This window comes from Paralichthys olivaceus, chromosome 3 (assembly GCF_024713975.1).
Source record: "Paralichthys olivaceus isolate ysfri-2021 chromosome 3, ASM2471397v2, whole genome shotgun sequence".
NCBI classification, from domain to species: Eukaryota; Metazoa; Chordata; class Actinopteri; order Pleuronectiformes; family Paralichthyidae; genus Paralichthys; species Paralichthys olivaceus.
In genome coordinates, this window is record NC_091095.1 from 6,127,603 (window position 1) to 6,148,168 (window position 20,566).

The window sequence follows — 20,566 nt, forward strand, 5'->3', positions numbered from 1 at the left end:
AATCCATATTATCTGACTTTACATGTCAACAGATCCCTTTAACAGCAGAGCAGTCTCCTTTCTCCTCCTCTCCTTGCTGTTTGTTGTGCACGCAGGAACTCCATGTGCAGGAGACCATACCGAGTCACTCCACTGTTTATAACTTGATGACCTTTTCGATTTGTCCCAGAGACAGTTGTGTCAGTGTGCAAGCCTTCATGAGGCAGCGGATCAAAGACGCCGATGGTGAACTCGTCTTCAGGCTTGTGGCACTAAACATTCTTAGACAGAGACTCACTGCTGAGGAGAAGCAGCTCTCGGCTCTGCCTGGTGTGTGTGTGTCTTTTAGTCCGTGTGTGTGAGGAGGAGAGAGACAAGTGTGTGTGTGTGTGTGTGAAATGAGAAACAGAGGGGGGAGAGGAGAAGTCACTCAGATCAGGTGAAGACAGAAGTGGAATTTCTCTCTCAGTATTTTCCACATTATTCATGTGTCAGAGCGAGCGCTGCATGTTTAGTGAGCCTGAGCAGAGCTGCATGGAGTCTGTCCTGCTCAATATGCCACATAAATCTGTCCATTTAAAGGAGAAGTGCACGCTCTTTGACATCTCCACTGGCACTGATACTATTGAACTGACATTAACTCAGGCTGTGGATGTTTCAGATGTCTCGGCACCTTGGCAGACGGAGACGAGTGGTTACGAAGCTTTTAAAACCACATTCCAGCACAATCCAAAATGTTGGAACCATCACTAACAGAAAAACACATTAATGAGCACTTTCTTTTGAGATCTGTATCGATCCATGAAATGCTGTTATTAGTGTTCACCTTATGTCTTTGTAGTGAAATCGATTATGGAATTTAAAGATAAGAGATTTTTTTGCTTTCTGTCCTTTTTTAGCTGTTACAAAGTTTTTTTCCCCAATAGTTGTTTGGAGGAAAAACCAAACTTACATATTATTGACTAAATGATGAATGGACTAATTAAGTGAAGATTATAATCAGTCATCCCATCTCAGTATCTGATCATCAGTAATTCATTATCTCTGCTGTGCGTGTAGAGCTAAAAATCTGCACTTGTTCTTTCTTGGTCGGGCTCAGGAGTCCAGTGATATTCATCGTGACATTTTATAGATTTTTTCCATAAGATGAAATCAGATTTTTTTAGGGAACAAAGTTGTTGTTTCTCGCATCTTCTTCTGTTGAGCTCAGCCAGAGCGACCATCGGATTCTTGGTCAACCCTTCTGGTTGTTCCTGACTTCTTCCATGTAAAATGAATGGAGGTTGCTGTACTCTTGTGGATCTTCCGCATTATTTGTGTTGCCAGATCACAGCATACATTATCTCAAGACGTGATTGAGACATTTTTGGAGGCCTCCCCTGATCTCAACACAATCCTGTCTACCTCACAGCTCTGCTTTTTTGATGTGATAAGTATCTTCACTTGCGAGAAAGGCGCGACAGATTGAATTTACCACAGGTGGACTTCAGTAGAAACGTCTCAAAGATGATCAGTATAGAATGAAGATCAGAATACTTGTTTAACTGACTCCATTTAACCTGTGTGGGCTCAACAACGTCCAGCCAACTCCATCTTCCCATCCTCTCATTCCTGCTTTCCTGCTGCCCCTTTAGTGGACACTATATCACAGATTGTGTCTGTGTGTGTGTGTGAGTCTATGGTGCACTTAGTCAGATATATGGCTCTGCTGACAGTCCTCGTCTCGGGGAAATGTAGGGGGAGGGAAGAGAGCAGTGAAAAATAGAAGAGAGGCTGGCTAAGAGGAGAGGAAATGAGGGACTGATAAAAAGAAGAATGTAAAGGAAAGAATAGAAAAAGGGGTGAAAGGTGGTTGAGGGACAAGCAGGTGAGGAGGAGTGGAAAGAGTGATGAGGATGTGAGACAGCATTTGATATTTTATACCATTTCATCAAATCAGACAGATTCAAGTAAGAATATTGTGTTTAAATAAAACTCAAAGGTTCATTTGAGATTTACAATCTTGGCAATTTATGTTAAAAACCTGCAGCTGCAACCGGGATATTAGCAGGAGAGAATCCAAAATGTTGATAAGTTTGTTTCTGAAGCAGAAGAATAACAGATATGCTATTCCCAAATGTGTGTTTTATGAGCCACAAGGTAGGTGATGGTAGTGATTCAGAACTATGGAATTACTGCTGTTGAATTATAACTTGGAGAAAAAAAGAGATTTGTTTGTGACAGAGCTTACGGTATCCAGGTATCAGATTCCAACCCCAGATGGAATCCCTCAGCGATTTCCCGCGAGCAAACGACAAAGTTGGAAGTATTTCTTCTAGAAGATGAGCACAAGTTTTGGGAAGGAATTTTGCCCCTGCTCCAGTTGGAATTTCTAAGAAATTAAAAAGGATGTTTTACTAAATCCAAGCACGTTGTGTGAAATCATATTTCCAGATGCACAAGAGTTAAAATAAATGTGTGTGTGGATGCACGAGGAGGATTCTACTGAGGACTTCTTCCAACTTCTTGAATTATTCAGTTTCATAGAAACAAACAAAAAAATTACTCATGCAGGCTGTGATTGTACGTGCTTGTGCACAAACGCAGTGTGTGCCGGAGCTGCTCCATCCGCCTCCTCCTCCTGCTTTACATGCTGTGATGTGTGCGTGCGTCAGAACCAGATGTTCACAAAATCTGCCCCCTCATGACAGTGGGCAGCCTTCGTCACCTTCATCCCTTTCGCCACTTGTGTGCCCGTGTGTGCGCACACACACACACACACACACACACACACACACACACAGTTGTGATTTAGCTGTTTACTGTGGCATCAGTCACCTCAAGGTTTTGCAGATGTTTAGGTCACAGGTATCTCGCACAGCTCTTGACGGAATTTGTTGATTTGACCTGGTTGTTCTAACAGAGGTCAAATCAACAAATTCCGTTAATTCACATTTCCCCTGTGATCACAAGGCGCTGAAACCAATCCCGGTAGATAATGGCTGAGAGGTGGGGTACACACTGGACCCGTCGCCAGTGTATCACAGGGCCGACATACAAACAACCATTCACTCTCACATTCACAATTTAAAGTCCCCAGTTATCTTAGCCCCATCCTTCATGTCCCAGAGAAATCCCACATAGACACGGGGAGAACATGCAAACTCCACACAGAAATTATTTGATTTTATTCCAAATCTGTATTTACACAATACCTCATTAATATGATGGATTTGCTGCATAATTAAAGCAACTGTTCAGCCTTGGTGGAGGAATGTTCTCAACCAAGTGCCATTGTAGTTCCAGGTTGTATTCTCTCTGTTATTTAATGAAGGCAAGGTGTAACTTTGCCCCTGTGTAAGCACTTCATTGATTTTAATATTACCTTAAGGGGAACCCCCCCCCCCACACATTGGGTACTGCAAGCCACCTCATACAAAAATAAGAAATACTCTGAATTGAGATTTCGACGTAATGTCTGCAGAACACTGCTGATGTGTGAGGAGGAGTGACTGTTGACTCAGTGGGGGGGTGGGACCTCCAATCTGAGCCCAGTCGCTTCAGGGCCGGAGCCCAGCTGAGCCGGGTGGGTGTGGAAAAGAGAGGGAGGTGGGTTTATACCGGCTGACAGCCGAATCACTCCTGTCTCAAGGCGAGACACCTGCTTCCCTCAGCTGAGATCAAATCGTCCATCTTCTCTACTGAAGTCATGTCAAAGGAAAAGAAATAGAAATATACCGAAGCAACATTCTGGGTTTGATCAAGTAGCAGTTGCGATTGCTAAATGCTAAAGTAGTGCTGCTTCAACTTACTAAAATTTATACCGACCAAAAGAGCTGTGGAAGGTGTGAAAACACTTCTTTGGATAGTTTGGAGTTTTAGACCAGTTGCAAGGAGACGGCGTCAAAGAACTGAAGAAGAGTAAGAAGCAGCACGCAGGATTGCTTGCAGTCTTTGCCTCTGTTGATCCGTTGATATTTTACTAGTAATACCTTAATGATATCACAGTGGCAATGAAACAAAGGTTTTGCCATTCAAATGGAAATACTAATACTCACTTTATCAAAAACAGCCTGTCTACTAACCTGTCAATACCAAAACTAACCAGATCAAATGTAAACAATGGAACAAAGACATCAACCTTGGTCGGACCATTGTACCATGACCACATAGTGTCGCTTCAGAATAATCATCGTTATGCTGCCTTTGTTTGTTTACACAAAACCAAACAAGCCACGTTTGGCTGCCGCAGTTTGTGATTGTTAGATTGTCCGAGGCGTGACGTGCAACCCGACAGCTCGGACGTCAATCCGGCTCTGTGACTGTTTGCACTGCAATAACAATTCTACTTTTATTTTTCAAAAATAATGGCGAGTTGGAATGAGGGTGCTACAGCCTGGTCTTGAACAGGCTGTGTAAAACAGGCTGAAGGGAAACGGAGAGAGAAATAAAAAAAGATGCCTGCACGCATGTGTATTCAGGCTTGTCTGCTTACAATATGTGATGTGAATGTTTTCTAAGAAGCTCTCCTGGCAGGCATTTGATGGGCCACTGATCCGCGCTGTGTACGGTGTGAGCCACCTGTCTCTCTCTCTCTCTCTCTCTCTCTCTCTCTCTCACACCCTCCCACCCTGACTCATACATGCTCTACCTTTCTCTGTCTGTGTCACTAGCTGCAGCTGTTAAGAGATATTTGTTTGAAAGCAGAAAGAATTATACTGATCGGAGCCATTCATGTGTTGAATATTGACAATTTTATCTGTTTTCCATCAAAGTAGAGTTGGAAATTACAACCTGCAGAGATTTCATAAATTTCTCTACGCTTGAGAAGAAAGAATTTTGTTTCATCATCAACATCATGGAATCCAGGGTTTGTCCTGTAGTGTGTATTTATATATATATATATATATGGAACATTAGATGTACTTGGCTAACTAAAATCCGTGGTATGAATGCAGTGCCAGGAGTGCCGCTCTATAAATGACGGTGATAATGTTGCCGTTACTGTAATGCTCATCATTTTAAACCACACGGTTGGTGTTGAGTGTGGGTGGAGCGCTGTGCTCGCTGGCAGACGTGGGCTTCTACCTCTGTTCTCTCTCTGTAGCATACATCACTCCATCAGTAGGTCAAGGACACAGTTAGAGCCAGTAAAGAGGCCATGCAGAGTGTTTGTCCCTCAGTTCTACCCTGTTCCTCCCATCACTCATTCACACACACACACACACACACACACACACACACACACACACACACACACACACACACACACACACACACACACACAGGTGTTGAAATGATAGACTGCTGTTTTTCACTTTCCCCCAGTGGCTGTGTTTGTGTTTCTATGCCACCTCATTTATGACTGCGGAACAAAAGGTGTGAGTGTGTGTGTGTGTGTGTGTGTGTGTGTGTGTGTGTGTGTGTGTGTGTGTGTGTGTGTGTGTATGTGTGTGCACTTGTTTGTGTTGTGAATGAATGTTGTCTCTCTCTATTTTTTTTCTGTCTGTTAAAGAGAAAGATGATTCTTGCTTGTCTTTCTCACTGTTAAATATAAATTATTATACTGTGCTTTTATCAAACTGTGATTCGAGTACAAGTTGGGGTCAAGACAACGCCGGAACCAAAGGAAAAATGCAGGTTGTCGTCGGCTTGCTTTATATTTGCTAGAAACTGAAAGCAGAAACGAAAGTAAAAACCAATAGATGAACACATGCTGACGATTGGGGATGAGACTTGTCACGTTAATAATCTTCCACAGTGGGGAATTCCTTGATTGCACCTCCTGGGATATGTGAAGTATTTAGATTCTAAGACAGGATTCAGTTTGTTGTTGAAAGACACTGAAGCACGTTGGATTCCTGATGAAAGTCATCATCTCTGTGTGTGTGTGTGTGTGTGTGTGTGTGTGTGTGTGTGTGTGTGTGTGTGTGTGTGTGTGTGCGTGTGCGTGTGTGTGTGTGTGTTGTCATCTAATGCACAAAGCAGATGCAACAGTCATACAATGGCTGCTTTTCATGAGCACGACCACTGCGGTTTGTCTATGACACAGTAATTTGTGTCACTTTGCAGTGATGGTGTGTGTTTGGTTTCTGAGATGAAGAACGACTGAAAAACAAACACAAATCTCCCCCCCGTGTAAACTAATGTGTGCACAGATGTTGTTCTGAGATGTTTGTTGGCCATTTCTTTTCCAGTCTGGCTATTCACATTAAGCGTGAAGCCATTTGAGAAATAATAAGAAACAAGAAAATCCCACTTGGGGAATAGACAGATTGATTAAACAATGATGACCATTTACTTAATAAAAAGAAAAAGAGGAAATACCTAAACACTTTACAGAAACCAATCAGCTGGTTTAATTTAGTGAGGCTTTGAGATTTCGGAGGTGTGTGTGTCTGAAAACCGTCATGACCAATAGTGTACATTCACGAAGTACTCAAAATATCGCTCACAGAAGTATTCACGCTCTTTGCTGTGGCCCGGCCAAACTGAGCAATCAGGGGAGAGAGGCCTTGGTGACAGATGTGACCGAGAACCCGGCGGTCACTCTGGCTGAGGTCCAGAGACCCTGTGTAGAAATGTAACAAAGGGACAACTGAGGAAACCAGACATGTTTAGAATCGAGGCCAAACAAATGGCATGATTTTGCTCTGATATGCATTGTCAAGTGTGAAACCTACAGGAATGTGTCTTTACGAATCATCTCCGATAAACTGAAGTGACCACAGATCATCTCCGCTTAAGTTGTATAAAAAACATCTCAGAGATGATGAAGAAGGGAAGTGGCACCTTAGTCTACATCTACACTGCAGTTTTGTACATTTAAAACATTGTTGCTACGTTGATGCCTGCCATCCGGACTACCCTGGAGTTTTTGAGACCCTGAAATGTAGAAATTTAGAAACAGCCGCAGTGAACCATAGTCAACCATATGGCTTCCTGACTGGTTCTTATCAGTCATGACTCTACTAGTCGGCAAAAAGTTTTCAACACTCAGAGTTTTACCTTGTTTTCAGTGCGGAAAACAAATCTCTCGTCTTACATTTCACCGTTGTTGTTTCTCGTTCATAGTATTTTATGTTGCTTCCTGTTCCTGTTCGCACATACCCAACGCTAGCTCCGAGGCTGGCGAGACTCACAGGGGACTAGTGCTGGCGATTCATAGTAAATAAAGAGTTTCGCTGCAGATAATGCGTTATTTAGAGGCTGTATTGTGGATGCCCCGAACCCTTGCGTTGTATGGATATACGCCGATCTAAAAGCGTCCGAAGGACTCAAAGTTACTCCAAACCTTTATGGGTGAGTAGATCTACGTACCATATGCTGGAAATAAGGACCAGGTTGAAAAAAACCGAACTTCTCCTTTAATGTTCCTTTATGAACCTACAGAGTTGGTTTCATGTAGTCATACCACCTCTAAGACAAGTCTGCTATCACATCCTCTCCGAGCTCATCTTCTGAAGCCAGTTTTTCAGACCCTCGGTGTACATATGTGCAGTGACATATGTACACACTGGCCCTGGGGATAGGTCAGTTGCTGGGGTACTCACTGGACTTGCTATAAATGTCAGCTCCTTTTCAAGCATTCAGACTCACACAGTGAACATTACAGCACAGCACGGATCAACATGACCTGCTCAGTCATTGTATAGAACAGCAGGACATAGAGGAACATGTTGTAGAACAGCGTTGAATAGGAAACACATTAGGCGATTGGCCTGACCACCTACAGTCTACCTCATCACAGCTGGTTTTAAAGACCTGCAATCGGGCAAAACAGATGTGTTTGCTGTCTATGAAATTAAAGCTCAAGGCTGGTTTTTCTTACTGTGTCTTTACTGAGCCCAGTGGCTGTTTTGAAACACTCGTGAGCGTCGCTTAGTTTTTTACAGCAGTGTTAATTAGAAAGCTGTTGAACTAGTGCTGTGGGAATCTCAATGAAACAAAGCAAAACATGGTGGACCAGCGTGATGGGATGTAGTGGAAGGAAGACGTCATTAAAACATGGAATGTAAAACGAAATCGGGTGAAACAGGAATATCATAAAGAGCGGCATGGTGTGCTCATCTGGTAAATTGTTTGGCTCTGATGAGATGTTGGGCCGTTTGGACGCCTAAAAATATTATTTAAATGTCTTGTAATTTGCCAGTGCTGTGAGACACTGACTTTAAGCTCAAGCACAGAACATCACGGGGCCATGCAATAAAAAAAAAACAGCAGCAGAATGGGAGAGACGATAGATTTAACCTTGTCTGAATGTCACAGAGTACTTTTTAATGTCGTGTCTGCACACTGTCTAGTACCAACTACAGCAAATATCATGTAGTTCAATAAGGCAGCAGCATACAGCCAACGGCAGGAGGTGTTATGTCTGAGGGTCGTCTCTCAGTCTGTCTGTCCAGGAGAACATGATATCTGACGAACGCCTCGATGGAATTTCTTCAACTTTAGCTCAAACATTCTTTTGGACTGAAGGTTAAAAAATATGAAAGTTCAAGGTTGCTTTGACCTCACTTTTTTTTCTCTCGTGAACGCGATATCTCAGGAGCACCCTCAGGGATTCATTTCAAATTTGGTACAAGTGTTCATTTGAACTCACATTTGAACTTGGTGGTCAAACGTCACTGTGACCTTAAAAAACACATTATTGGAACATGTTGAGGAAATTTCTACTTTGAAAAAAGGTTCACTTGGACTTAAAGATGAATGAATTAGATTTTGATGTAAGGTTACACTGACCTTATATTATTGCATATCAGGAACACTTGGGAGGATTGAAACTGCATTGGATGGTAGACGCATAGAACAACAGGGAGGAACTTCTAGTTCCCTTCAATTTCCTTTACTTAGGGGATACATTTTCCTGAAGTCTATGACTTTCGTGTCAATTCAAACACTTTAAGAGAAAATAAACCATGCAAACCCTGAAACAGAGGTTTAACCAGATCTAAAAGAAGAAGCAGGGCTTTGGTTAAGGATAAGAGCCTAAAGCAGTTTGTTTAAACCCTCTCACACCTTCATCCAAATAGTTTATTCCTGTTTTATTCTTATTGTAGTTACCTTGTTTCTCTACTGCCCTGTATTGTGTGTTTGTAAAAAACATTAAAACTTTGTTTTCTCAATGCTTCTGCAGTTGCAACAGATGTAATTTGTTTTACATCCCCACCACAGAAACTGCACAAACAATAATGTAAACTGCAACTTGAGTTATAAAAGGACGTGATTCTAGTTTTCAACTGGTTCAGTGAAGTATATACTGTATTGGTCAAGACAAGATTATTATAGGTGGTAGTTGTCTGTAGCCATCAGCGACTAAGTGTTCAGATGGTTCTTCTTCATCCCTTCACACTAACGCTGCTACTCAGCCTCCTCTTGTCTGGGGCAGGATGGGTGGATCATGAAATAGATGAATATGGAGCACAGATCTAATGTATCCTTTCCTTCTCTCTCTGTTTCCCTCTCAGCCATTACGACTAGCTCTGCACTGATTTTTAAGGGCGAGCGAGTTGACCTTCTGTGTGGGCTGCCTCGCACAGCCTTCACTGATAGGGAACATGCCTGCTCGCTCTTCTCGCTGTGCTCATGTGTGGGTGGGTGGGTGGGCGGGTGTTTAGAGGGACTGAACAAGAAAAAAAATTACATATTAGAACACTTCAAACATTGAGGCATTTATTTTATTTGTATGGAAATGATGACATAAATGCATGTTTTCTGTGAAGTAAATGACCACATGACCTCCTGAAAATATCAAATTTTCTTTCACGAGTTGATGCATTACAATCATGCAAAGCTCTTTTGTCTTCATGCCTGAATGGAACACACAAAATACATCACAAACAGCAGTGAATAGAAGCACAGAATATGGGCAACGTTAGCCGACGACACAGAGTGGACTCATTATAATAATGATATGATAATCATTTCTTTTAGAATTGTTCTTTTTCCCCACATTCACTTTATTTATTCACTCCAGCCCAGAATCTGAGGGACAATCACATTTCACCCCTTCTCACTACCCCTTGTTTTTGAGGGTTATCTTGCCCCTTGAGACTGAGTCACAAGGGGAAGTGGTTGAAATCACTTCTCAAAACTACAAATATATAGTAATATAAGTTCGAATAACTTATGGCTTATATAGAACTATTTTACATGATTCTTTATTTAGCAATGTCTTGATTCACTATGTTTTTTGTTTTTATCATTTTTTTCCAGTAACTAGCATAATAACATTCACAGTAAGTTCTGTGTAATTTTTTTTTGACAAAATAGAATAAAGCTCAAACAAAATACAAAATTCTGTTTAAAATTGTAATGGTAATTACAGGACAAAGACATAATATTTAGCAAAATCTGATAAAATGGCATGTCAGATTATTTTTAGCACTTCAGTACTTATTAAAAATGTTTTATGCTTCATTGCAGAACATTGAGCTTTGCTTGTAAAGATTTGAAAGATATGAGGCATGTGAAAATACTGCAAGAAATGACATTACACTAAGCCAAAATACAAATGTAGAGCATCACCATGACAGGCTGGGACGAGATGGAAAAGACTAAGGGCTGTGGAAAACTATCATATTCTTGATCTAATCATCTTTTCTGTGTTGCTCCTGTGAGTTCTCCACAGTCATAAATCACCAGTTTGAGTCTGATGAATAATGTGGAGGTGCGTGTTTGTGAGATTTGATCACTTGTGTAAATTGTGTCCCACATGAGGCTGCAGTTCCAGGCTTCATTAACAAAAATAACAAATAATTTCACCCTGCAGAGCGCAAGTCGTTGCTGTCAGAAATCTGCAAAAATGAAAAAAATATTTCTTGGTGAGTCAATGAAATGATTAGAAAATGTGAACAGTCAACAATGTATCATGAGAACAGCTCTGTGCTGTGACAGAAACGTAGATTTACTGGTTTACGATGAGGCAAGACACTAGATAAATGTCCTTCTGAAGCCAGGCGGTCCGTGACTAATATGGGAGGTGGTCTGCGGGGTGTGACAGTCTCTAAGTTACTGCAGAAGCTAATATTATAGCCCTAAAGGAGGCGGTGTGCTGTCAGGCGCACCAGAGGATAACACTGCACACTTAACTGCACAAATACCCAGAGGCAGCTGAAATGAGAAGTATACCCACAAACGCTGTGTTTCACTGAGGAGAAGCTTGCTTTTCCAAAAATATGGCTATAAAAACCTAAGTAAAAAATTAGAAGGGGACCCATAGAACGTATATCTCCACCAAGGCCGAATCAGGCGAAAATTGAACGTATCAGTTTTCCAAATCGCACTAAATTCAACTCTGCTTTTCCTTGGGCCTTTAACAAAACACGTGTCAAGTGTGAATCCGATAAAATGAACAGTTCTCGAAATATGTGATCCATATACAGACAGACAGAGATTTCTGGAATTAGTAGATAAGAGACATTTAATTTTACTGATTTTTAGTGTTCGCATACGTCCAAATTAATTCAGATTAATTGAATTTGAAATTTTTTCCTTGTTAAAAATAGTGAGACAGGTCCACCGGGTCTTTTGTTTCTACCCGAGCGCAAAGTCGTAATACAAGAAAACTTGTCATAGATTAAGCATTAAACAACTCACATGAGCCACATTAGATCCGATCTGTTTGCTCTTGTGTTTCCTGCGAGTCAAGTCAGGAGGAAATCTCCCTGCAGCCTTCTTTGGTGAATTCACAGTGTTTGCATCTGTGGATAGAGGAGTTTTGTGGGATGTGCATAATGTGCTGGCCATTACAACATGTCTCTGGTGGCACTTAGCAGTAAAAGCTTGATGCATGGCGTTTAGACTGAGCCTCACAGGTTGTTTTCTTGCTGTGGGTGTTGATTTTTTCTGTTTAGTTGCTCATTCTTCATTCCTTCCACCTCCTCTGTGCTTCTGTTCGATCAGGAGCTGTTGTGCTCTCCGGGTTTGACAGTCACTGAATCCTGCGAGGCTCCTCATATCACTTGGGCACATCTAGAAAGAAAACTGCCTTGATGCTCGGCTCTGAACATTTTGTGCCGTCATCGACTTGTGTGTCATGAAGACTCCGTTTCTATGTAACAGTGAAATCCGCCAGGAAGGCACCGAGGCTAACGGAGAGGTAGCAGTGAGCAGTGGAGTTCATAACGCACAGTGACAGAGTGTGAGCATCTCTTGCTCTGCTCTTGCATCTCTCTGTTTGCTCCCTCTCCTGTCTCCGTGCATCATGAACTGTCACTGGAGAGACAAACACAGCAGAGTGGACTCTGCTCTTCCTATAAATAAAATGAGATTTATAACTCAGATAAACAGGTGTGTGTGTGGGTCTGTGTGTGTGGGTCTGTCTATTTGAGTCTTCTGTACTGGGATACCATCTTTATAAACTGGAGGACAGGAGACAGACATCTTTTCATCTTTAAAATGGAAAACACTTAAAGAGACAAATGACCATGATTGGGTTTCCTGTCTATCTCCATACAATGATATAAGGAACACTTCAGCACATTTCTAATACTTGCTTCTGTAATGCATGTTTTTTGCACTGTACATTTTATTTTTCGTCTTAACGTTGCTTAATTAGATTCTCTTTTATTCTCTTGTTGTAAAACTGTTGGTAGAGGACAGAAGCTCTTTCTTTTTTGATTGTATGCTTGTGCATGAGAACACTGACAATAGAGGAAAAAGAAAAAATCAGGCCATCTTATCACATTTATCTTTATTCAGGTTGTCATGGTGATTATTTGAAGACTTCATACATGAATACTCCTAATAGTGTGACACTGAAAACAGTTATATACAGTTCTCAAGTCTCCTGACTAATAATGTGACGAGTTACTTAATTAATTAATTCATCGTCAACATGCATTTTGAGTAGTGTGAAGATTTGGGTTATTTTTTTCCACAACCCTGCCAGCGTGGCAGCATCTTTATGGTAAAAAAGTGCAGGGCCTCAAATTGAACCTTGCGGAACGCCGCAATTCAGTTAATAGCTCTCAGATGAGAGCCATTAAATAAGAAATGATTAAAGCCCAACAGATAAGGGTTTTTGGCAGAGAAGATAATTGATTAAACTTATTAAATGATGAGTTGAAATTCATTTAATTAATAAATGAAAATTGTTGGTTGCAGCCTTTAAGTTGAAAGTCTTATTATGTTATATTTTATATGAGACTTTAATATTTTGAATTTGTTGTGTTTAAAGTGTTTAAACTCTCAGTTATTCTCATTTGACTGATGGTTTGTCTTTTTCTCTCATTCTGCTTGTTTACAGGAGGTCCATGAGATTCTGAAAGAGTATGAACTGAAGTACTGCTTTGTGGACCGCAACAAGGGCACAGGTACAACCTACACTTAACAAGACATGTATACTTGTAGACCTATCATTGTGAGGACCCTCATTCATTGACATAATGCATCCCAAGCCCTTAACCTTTACCAAGACAATGAGTTGTCCGACCCCAACCATTATCCCAACCTAAACCCAATTCTACCCTTAACTGCAGAACCAGGTCTTGACTCTCAAACAAAACTTTGAAGAAGCAAAGATCTGACAAAATGCCCAGTGGCCTTGGTCCTCACAAAGATGGATGTATATGGGCACACACACATACACACCAAGGAGGTTTTCTCAATATCTACACTGTGGGTAGCAGGAAGTATGACTGAAACACCATTAGATGAACTTCCTGTAGAGGTAGGGCTATAGGAAGTCTCACGTCGTGCCTAGATTTAGTCCACGCAGTCGTCCAAGCACCTGAAACGTAACATTTTTAGAAAGTGGACGGGAGCTGTAAACAGCTGAGGAATCAAAGCACCAGTCTGCCCAAAAGGTTAATGCTGTTTTAAGAGCAAATGAGAGCCTGATGGAACGCGAGCCCTCATCGGACCAGCCGCCGCCATACTCCGCTAATTAGGCTGCTGTGGTAGCGTGGGTGTTGAGCTCCGATGTACAGAGGTGAGCGGCGTGGGATGAGAATCCTGGGTCATGAACATCAGAGGCTTTTTAAGACAAACTTTAATATTTCCTTTACAAATTTGTAGGGATGAATCTGTGAAAGCTCCTCTCTCGTCCTTGCTTTTTCTCTTCCTTATATATATAACTATTTTTTGGGAGAGAAGACAACAGTATTTTTGTGTCATGTCTTATTTGATCTCAGCTCTAAATTGCAGAGAATATTGAATGACCTTGGACACTAACAATGGTTAATCTGAAAACCATAACACTTTATCCACACCTGGATTTGTTCACTTTTATTTGCTCTGATGAAGCTCGTCGCTCTTTTAGTATTGCATGTGTGGTGGGAGATTCCTGACTGCTTCAGTAAGAGGTGTGGAAGAATGTGCTCGAGCTTCTGTAGCTTTGCAGGTGTGTGTGTGTGTGTTTGTGTGTGTGTGTGTGCGTGTGTGTGTGCGTGCGTGCTAAATGATTGAATATTATCCTGTATCCGGTGACCCCTCTGGCTTGCCACCTTCATTTAACCTCGGCTCCTGTGGTTGTATATTTAGTGTGTTTGTGCTGATGTACACATACATGCGTCCTAACAAATGTACAGCTGCGTCCCCTTGTGTGTTTTTACAGAGAGAGTAGCGTTGGGTGTTTGCGTGTGGTAAGTGTGTGTGACCCGACAGTCAGCTCGAACTCTCCAGCTATTGGATCAGTTTACATAGCAGCTGGATCATCTCACCCCGACGTGTTTACAGTCTGAGTCACTCTGGCTGTCCTCTCTCCTTCTCTCTCTTCCACCTTTAAGATTTTCTGTGTCTGCGACCATGCAACAGTTCAAAATTTAAAAATGCAGCACTCGTATAAAAGTCTACTGATATGAAAAGCTTTATTTTACAGAACAAACAATGCAAAAAAGATGTGCATTTATATTTATTTTCTTAATTCAAGTTCTATATATTCACTTGTATTTGATTTTGTTTACAGATATTTATAATTAACTTTAAGGTTAAACTGTAAAATATAAAGCCTCTATTACATTTCTTGTCATAAGGGCTTAGTAACAACATCTTGGAAATCAAATATTTATATTGGCTAATATATCGGCATCAGAAATTATTTACTATCTAGTGTCTGATCTCAAAAATCCATATTGGTCTATATCTAATACAAATCTTTGGAAACAGTAAAAAACATGAATGGGGCTGAAACTAAAGTGAAGTTATAAGATCATATTGTCCCGCTCTGTAATTTTAACAGATGCTAAATAAATAGAACAATTCACATCATTATGTTACTTTCTTGTGTCAAAGTCCTCACTGCTTCTTCAAAGTGGGATTCTTGATATTTTTGAGTAAAACCTTTTTTCGTGAGGTGCTCACTGCTGAGGTGTTTCAGATCTGCACTTCTGAATCACTCATTAAATGTGTATGTGCTTTACTGAGGCACCGTTTCCCTGCATTTAGAGTCTGTTGTTGACTCGCTGTCTTAGACATACTTATGTTAATCACACGCCCTCTTCATCTTTTATTTTTCACTTCAGCAAAGTCACTACTGTTAAAAGTGTTTATCACTGTTATCTCACTCGACCTGACACGAGAGGCTGAGAAATGTGAGATTTAGTGTGAAGCTGATGTCAAGGAGATGCTAAACAGCACTTGGAAATGTTTTATGCATAGACTATTAAAGATGGATGACATGAAAGCTCCCCAAAAGTGAAGCCAAACCCTTTTGATCGACCCCTTGTGGCTGGCTGGGGTACATGTCATAAACACCACCTCCTCCATGTTAGAAGATGGGACATACCCCATTGTTTTGTTCACGAGTAAGGGATAGATATAACTTGAGACGGACAGGTGGGTCAATGTGGCATTGGCAGGTGCTGTGCAAGGTTTTTGATTTAGTAGTGACAGAAAGAACGAGACTAGAAATACAAGTGACTGAAATGATCCGTCGGGCTGCTCTTCTCCTGACCTCAGGAGTTCGGACATCCGTAGAGAGCTCGGAGTAGAGACATTGCTACCTCACGTCAAAAGGGGACAGTCGAGGTGCTTCAGGGATCTAATCAGGATGCATCCTGGGTGCTTTCTGTTGAAGGTTTACTGGGTACACCCAACCAGGAGGAGACAAAGGGGTTTACCCAGAACTCGCTGGAGGGAATAGATATCGATCTATATATAGAATAGCTGGAAAGCGTAGCTAGGAATAGGGATGTCTGGGATACTCTACTTAGCTGCATGGCTACCTTCTCGACCCAAGCCCAGATAAGTGGAAGACAATGGATGGATAGATGGTCATTAGAAGGGTTCATGTTTGCATTTAGAAAATATGAGATTCAATAAAATTCTGATCAAACCTGACTGAGCCTGGAATCAGCTTTGGCCTAAAGAGGAAATCTGTTCATCCATCTTTGATAATGTTGCTGGATTTTATGTCGTTTGTTCAACTTTAAAAAAAAAAAGCGATCGACAGGTCAGCGAGTTCACCCACATTTTCCTCCAAGGTAAAAAAAATAAATAAAAATAATGTATTACATTTTTTATGATGAAGAAATATTTGGCTTCTGCAGGGCTGATCTTTTTTCATCTGATTCAGTCTGGAGCGCACTTGAAGAATTTACACTCCCCCCCACATCAGGATTTAACAGATTCTTTTGTTAATGGAAGAAGTATTGAGGCTTGTTGCACATTTTGTCATTGTGATGCATAACACGGCCGTTATCAGTCAAATTAGCTTAAAATGTGAAATTGGTTTTATACATCTCTCGGCTGTTGCTATCAGCCCCTGGGCTTTGTAATAAATGCACTATGAAAAATTTATCATATGAAGGAATGGAAGTTCCCTTTGTGAACTCTGGTTTAATGATTCTCTCACGAAGGTGGTCCAACATAGGACCTAGTGTTTTTTTTATTTTTTTAAATTGAGTTTTGAAATGATAGTCTACTCTTTACAGAAATAGTCAATGTGTGATTAAATCGAGGAAACATTTTGGTCAAAGAATATGTGAGCAGAAACTGTAGCTTATATAAAATATGTCTCATCTGGGAAATTTAAAGCAGAGACTATGTGTCCCCACTCATAAAGGCTGTGAGCTACATTCAGACCTCCGACATACAGAGGCTGTTGTATAGACATTTGTTTTCACCTGGTCATCCACAGTCATTTTTCATTGTTATCTCCGAACATTACTTCTGGTATTTAAGTAAACCCACACGGGTCAAGCGCCACTGACGAGGAGGTATAGATCACAAATGACATCACTCCTCCAGGGGAAAGAAAATGGCTGCAAAGTTTTGTGTGCGCACAGAGATTTTTATAATTGGTGTGAAATGCAGACATATTCCCTGAGTTGAGTGCATCACACATGCAGACACGCGAACACAGTCAAGCATGGCATGCACAGTTTTTATCGTGTGTCACTTGGGAGAGCGAGAGTCTTTTATTTGTTTTACATGTGTTTGTGTAGTTAATGTCCTTTCAGCCAAGAGAACCCGTTATAACATGGAGAGGACAGGACGTGTTTCATTTTAACATGTGTTTCATTTTCACTTCATATGTGTTCAAGTGACCCTGCTGCATTTCATCGAAACAGAAAATATTAATGATGAATCTGGCTTTAATCAGCTTCGACAAGGAGTTTATGCCGTCATCCACATGTTTGTTATTTAGCAGGATTACACAAAAACTTGGTCGAAGGATACGATATGGGTCAGGATATAACACATCACATTTTGGTGCAGATCTGGGGACCGATCCAGGAAATGTTCCTTTGCCAAGGAATGAATCATGGATCTCGGTGGAAAAAATCAGGCATAATATACATAGGGGACTGATATTTATGAATTTCTGCAATTTGATTCAGCTTTATTGAATTTAAGAGGAATGTTGGGCCTTGGTGTTGGTTGACATTTGTTTGTTTGTTTGTTAGCAGGATAATGCAAAAAACAGTGAGCTGATTTCCATGAAACTTTGTGGAGGGGAAGGGGATGACCAAGGGAAGAGCCCATTAAATAATTTAGTTGATCTGGATAAACAGGCAGATTCAGGTTTTTCTTTTTCACTTTCTTTAACATGAAAGACAGGGTGTTGGCTTGGCAGATGTATGTGGTCTCTTGAGTGCACTACTAGTTCTATAATTGTTATGTCAAAAGAAGTGCGAAGGCAATGAGATAAACACTTTGTAGATATTCTACTTCTACATACAAACAGATGACAGAGATTTCTGGAATTCTAACATACATCATACATATATGATGTAACTGCAACTAAGGCAAACAGTGATGAGGTGCAGTTTTGTTTACTCATCTCTCGGAACGTTCTCGTGTAGCAGATCTCTACAGCTGAGACTTATTGAGAATCACCTCTGCATCAGTGTTTGCAAGTGCTATTAAACGACTTCAGTGTTAGTTCTTTAACTTGAGGTGTATGTCACCGGCTTTATAGGAAATAAGTGTTAATTACATTAAGGATAATTCTGTCTGGAAGAGCATTTTGACCCCTCTATTTTTATAGTGCACCGTTTTACCCTGCGTTTGCTCTAATTGAATTAACTGGGTGTCGCAGAAGAGATTACAATGATAAACTGTTGTCCTCTGCCTGTCTTATCGCTCTCTGAGGTGTGTTTCTCTGGTTAGTGGAACCTCCTCTGGCTCGTCCTCTGCCCTAATTGAAATGTACTGCTCGGCACAGCTCTGGCATACGTCTGCGCCTCATGACCATATCGGTTCATCGAGCCCGGCCTCCGCCGATGGACTTATTAGGTCATGCAGATGGGAGTGTTTATGTGTCTGTCTGTCAGTGTGTCCTGCAGTGCACATATCTGTGTTGATGTGTGTGTTGAAGCGCATCCCGCTGTGTGTGTCAGTGTCTCCATTTGCGGCTTTGCTTCGGGCTGTTGCTTCAGCTCCTCTGCTAATGATGATTTTTCCTTAAACACCAACCCTCCCTGCACCAGAACAAAACTCACAAGCAGAGGAGCCTCTACCTCCCTTGTCCTACCTGCCCTCCTTCTTTTCTTAAACCCAAAAAGTCTGTACTGCCAAGTTATTTCCCCGAAAGGTATTTAATCCTCTCATCCTTTGATCTCTACCTCCTCCCCTCGTCTTTCTGCCTCCAGCCTCTTTCTCTCCCTCCTTCTCTCACTTCTTTCCTCACCATTAGCACATGCAGGCACCTTACCAGCAGCTTGTTAGCTGTCCCATGACTTGCATTCAAAAAGTTAAAGCGTCCATCATTATCAGTCTCCGCGCTCACATTAGTATCTGGTGATGCTGCCAGCTCTAGATATAATCTCATTATGAGAGCAGATTAGGAGTTGGCTGCATTTATTTATTTATTTTTTCAGATTTAGATCTCAGCTCTTTTTTTGGGGCTTCACATCCACAATGTTTCAGTTCACCTGTTGTCAGAAAACCTTTGAGAAAGTGTGTGAGTGTGATTGTCATTAAAATTCTCATACTTTTTCAGTTTTCTATCCTCCAGTGTGTCATATAGTTTTTGTATGTAAAAAGTCAAAAAGCCCCAAGTGAGCTCCTCTCACAAAAAACGCTGCTCCTGAAGCTCCTGAAGCTCCTGAAGCTCCTGAAACGTAGCGTCAGTCATCCGGCCGATTCTTCCGCACCATCATAGAGCACATTGGAGGAAGTATATGTCCTCATAGTTTTAGACCCACAGCTCATGTGAGATCACAGACCAGGAGAACAGAAGTGTTGCTCCACAGTATCATGAGATCAAATGTTGTTGACCTGAAAACTATATGAAATCTTGATAGAAAGAAAGTTGACTATAGGGCAGAGTTAACTTTTTTAAATACTGAATATATAAAGAAAAGTTTGGTGTCAGGTCTCTGCTGCTGGGAATGAACACAGTTCTGGTTTGAAACATCTGCCAGAAACTCACAGCGGCAGACAGGCAGCTCGACAGGCACACCGATGCAAACATTTACATATGCACAGACAGGCATGTGAGGCTGTCTGCCAGCCTGTTAGGAATCTGCAGGCCTCAGTCCGTCCATCCAACTCACCATTCAGTCGACCAAACAACCAGTCAAAGCACGCTCGCCGCTTCCACATGACGTACCACCACTCCAGAGGTATGTGTACTAATTCGGCAGCACTGCGGAACCAGGGATCTGGGAATACAATGGCGAGGGTTATCCTGGGAATCCCTGCTTTTCAATGGAGGCCTTTGTGCTCGTCCCTGCACTGTCCAGTAATGAAGACAACGTATGCTGGCGAGAAGTTCAATGACCCGTCCTTCTGTGTGTGACGGCTCGGACGAGATAGGAAAAATACACAAACTGAGGGACATTTATAGTCTCATTGACTTGTCCTGCGGTCACATCACTCGTTTGTACTTTTTATCGGCACAAAGTCACAATGGAAACACTCATTACGCTGTTCTTTCGTCTTCTTTACTCCGATTTTCTTTCTTCTGTTGCTGTTTACATCAATAAGCTGTTGTTGTAATTGTTTTCAGCACTCAGAAAGATTCATATATGTCTTTGGGTTGTTGTTGGTTTGTGTTTTTCCAGTTGGCTCTGATAATTATGCAGCTGAATGGAAAGGTGTTAAGCTGAGCTAATCATTCGCCTGGAATGGTGCATTTAGTTTGGACGTAGAAGAAGATGGCAGGTGACATTCAGGAAAATGGCTGTGGTTCAAAGCAGCATAGGTGTCTTCCATTGTT

General features: G+C 41.4%; 1 protein-coding gene across 1 annotated transcript in view; it reads left to right on the forward strand.

Annotated features, from left to right (window-relative positions):
• Nucleotides 1–20,566, forward strand: part of raver2 (ribonucleoprotein, PTB-binding 2) — a 65,027-nt gene that overhangs the window by 1,261 nt on the left and 43,200 nt on the right. The window contains exon 2 of the mRNA XM_069521647.1: nucleotides 13,208–13,274. Coding sequence (XP_069377748.1) covers nucleotides 13,208–13,274 — 67 coding nt within the window. The remainder of the gene's footprint in view (nucleotides 1–13,207; nucleotides 13,275–20,566) is intronic.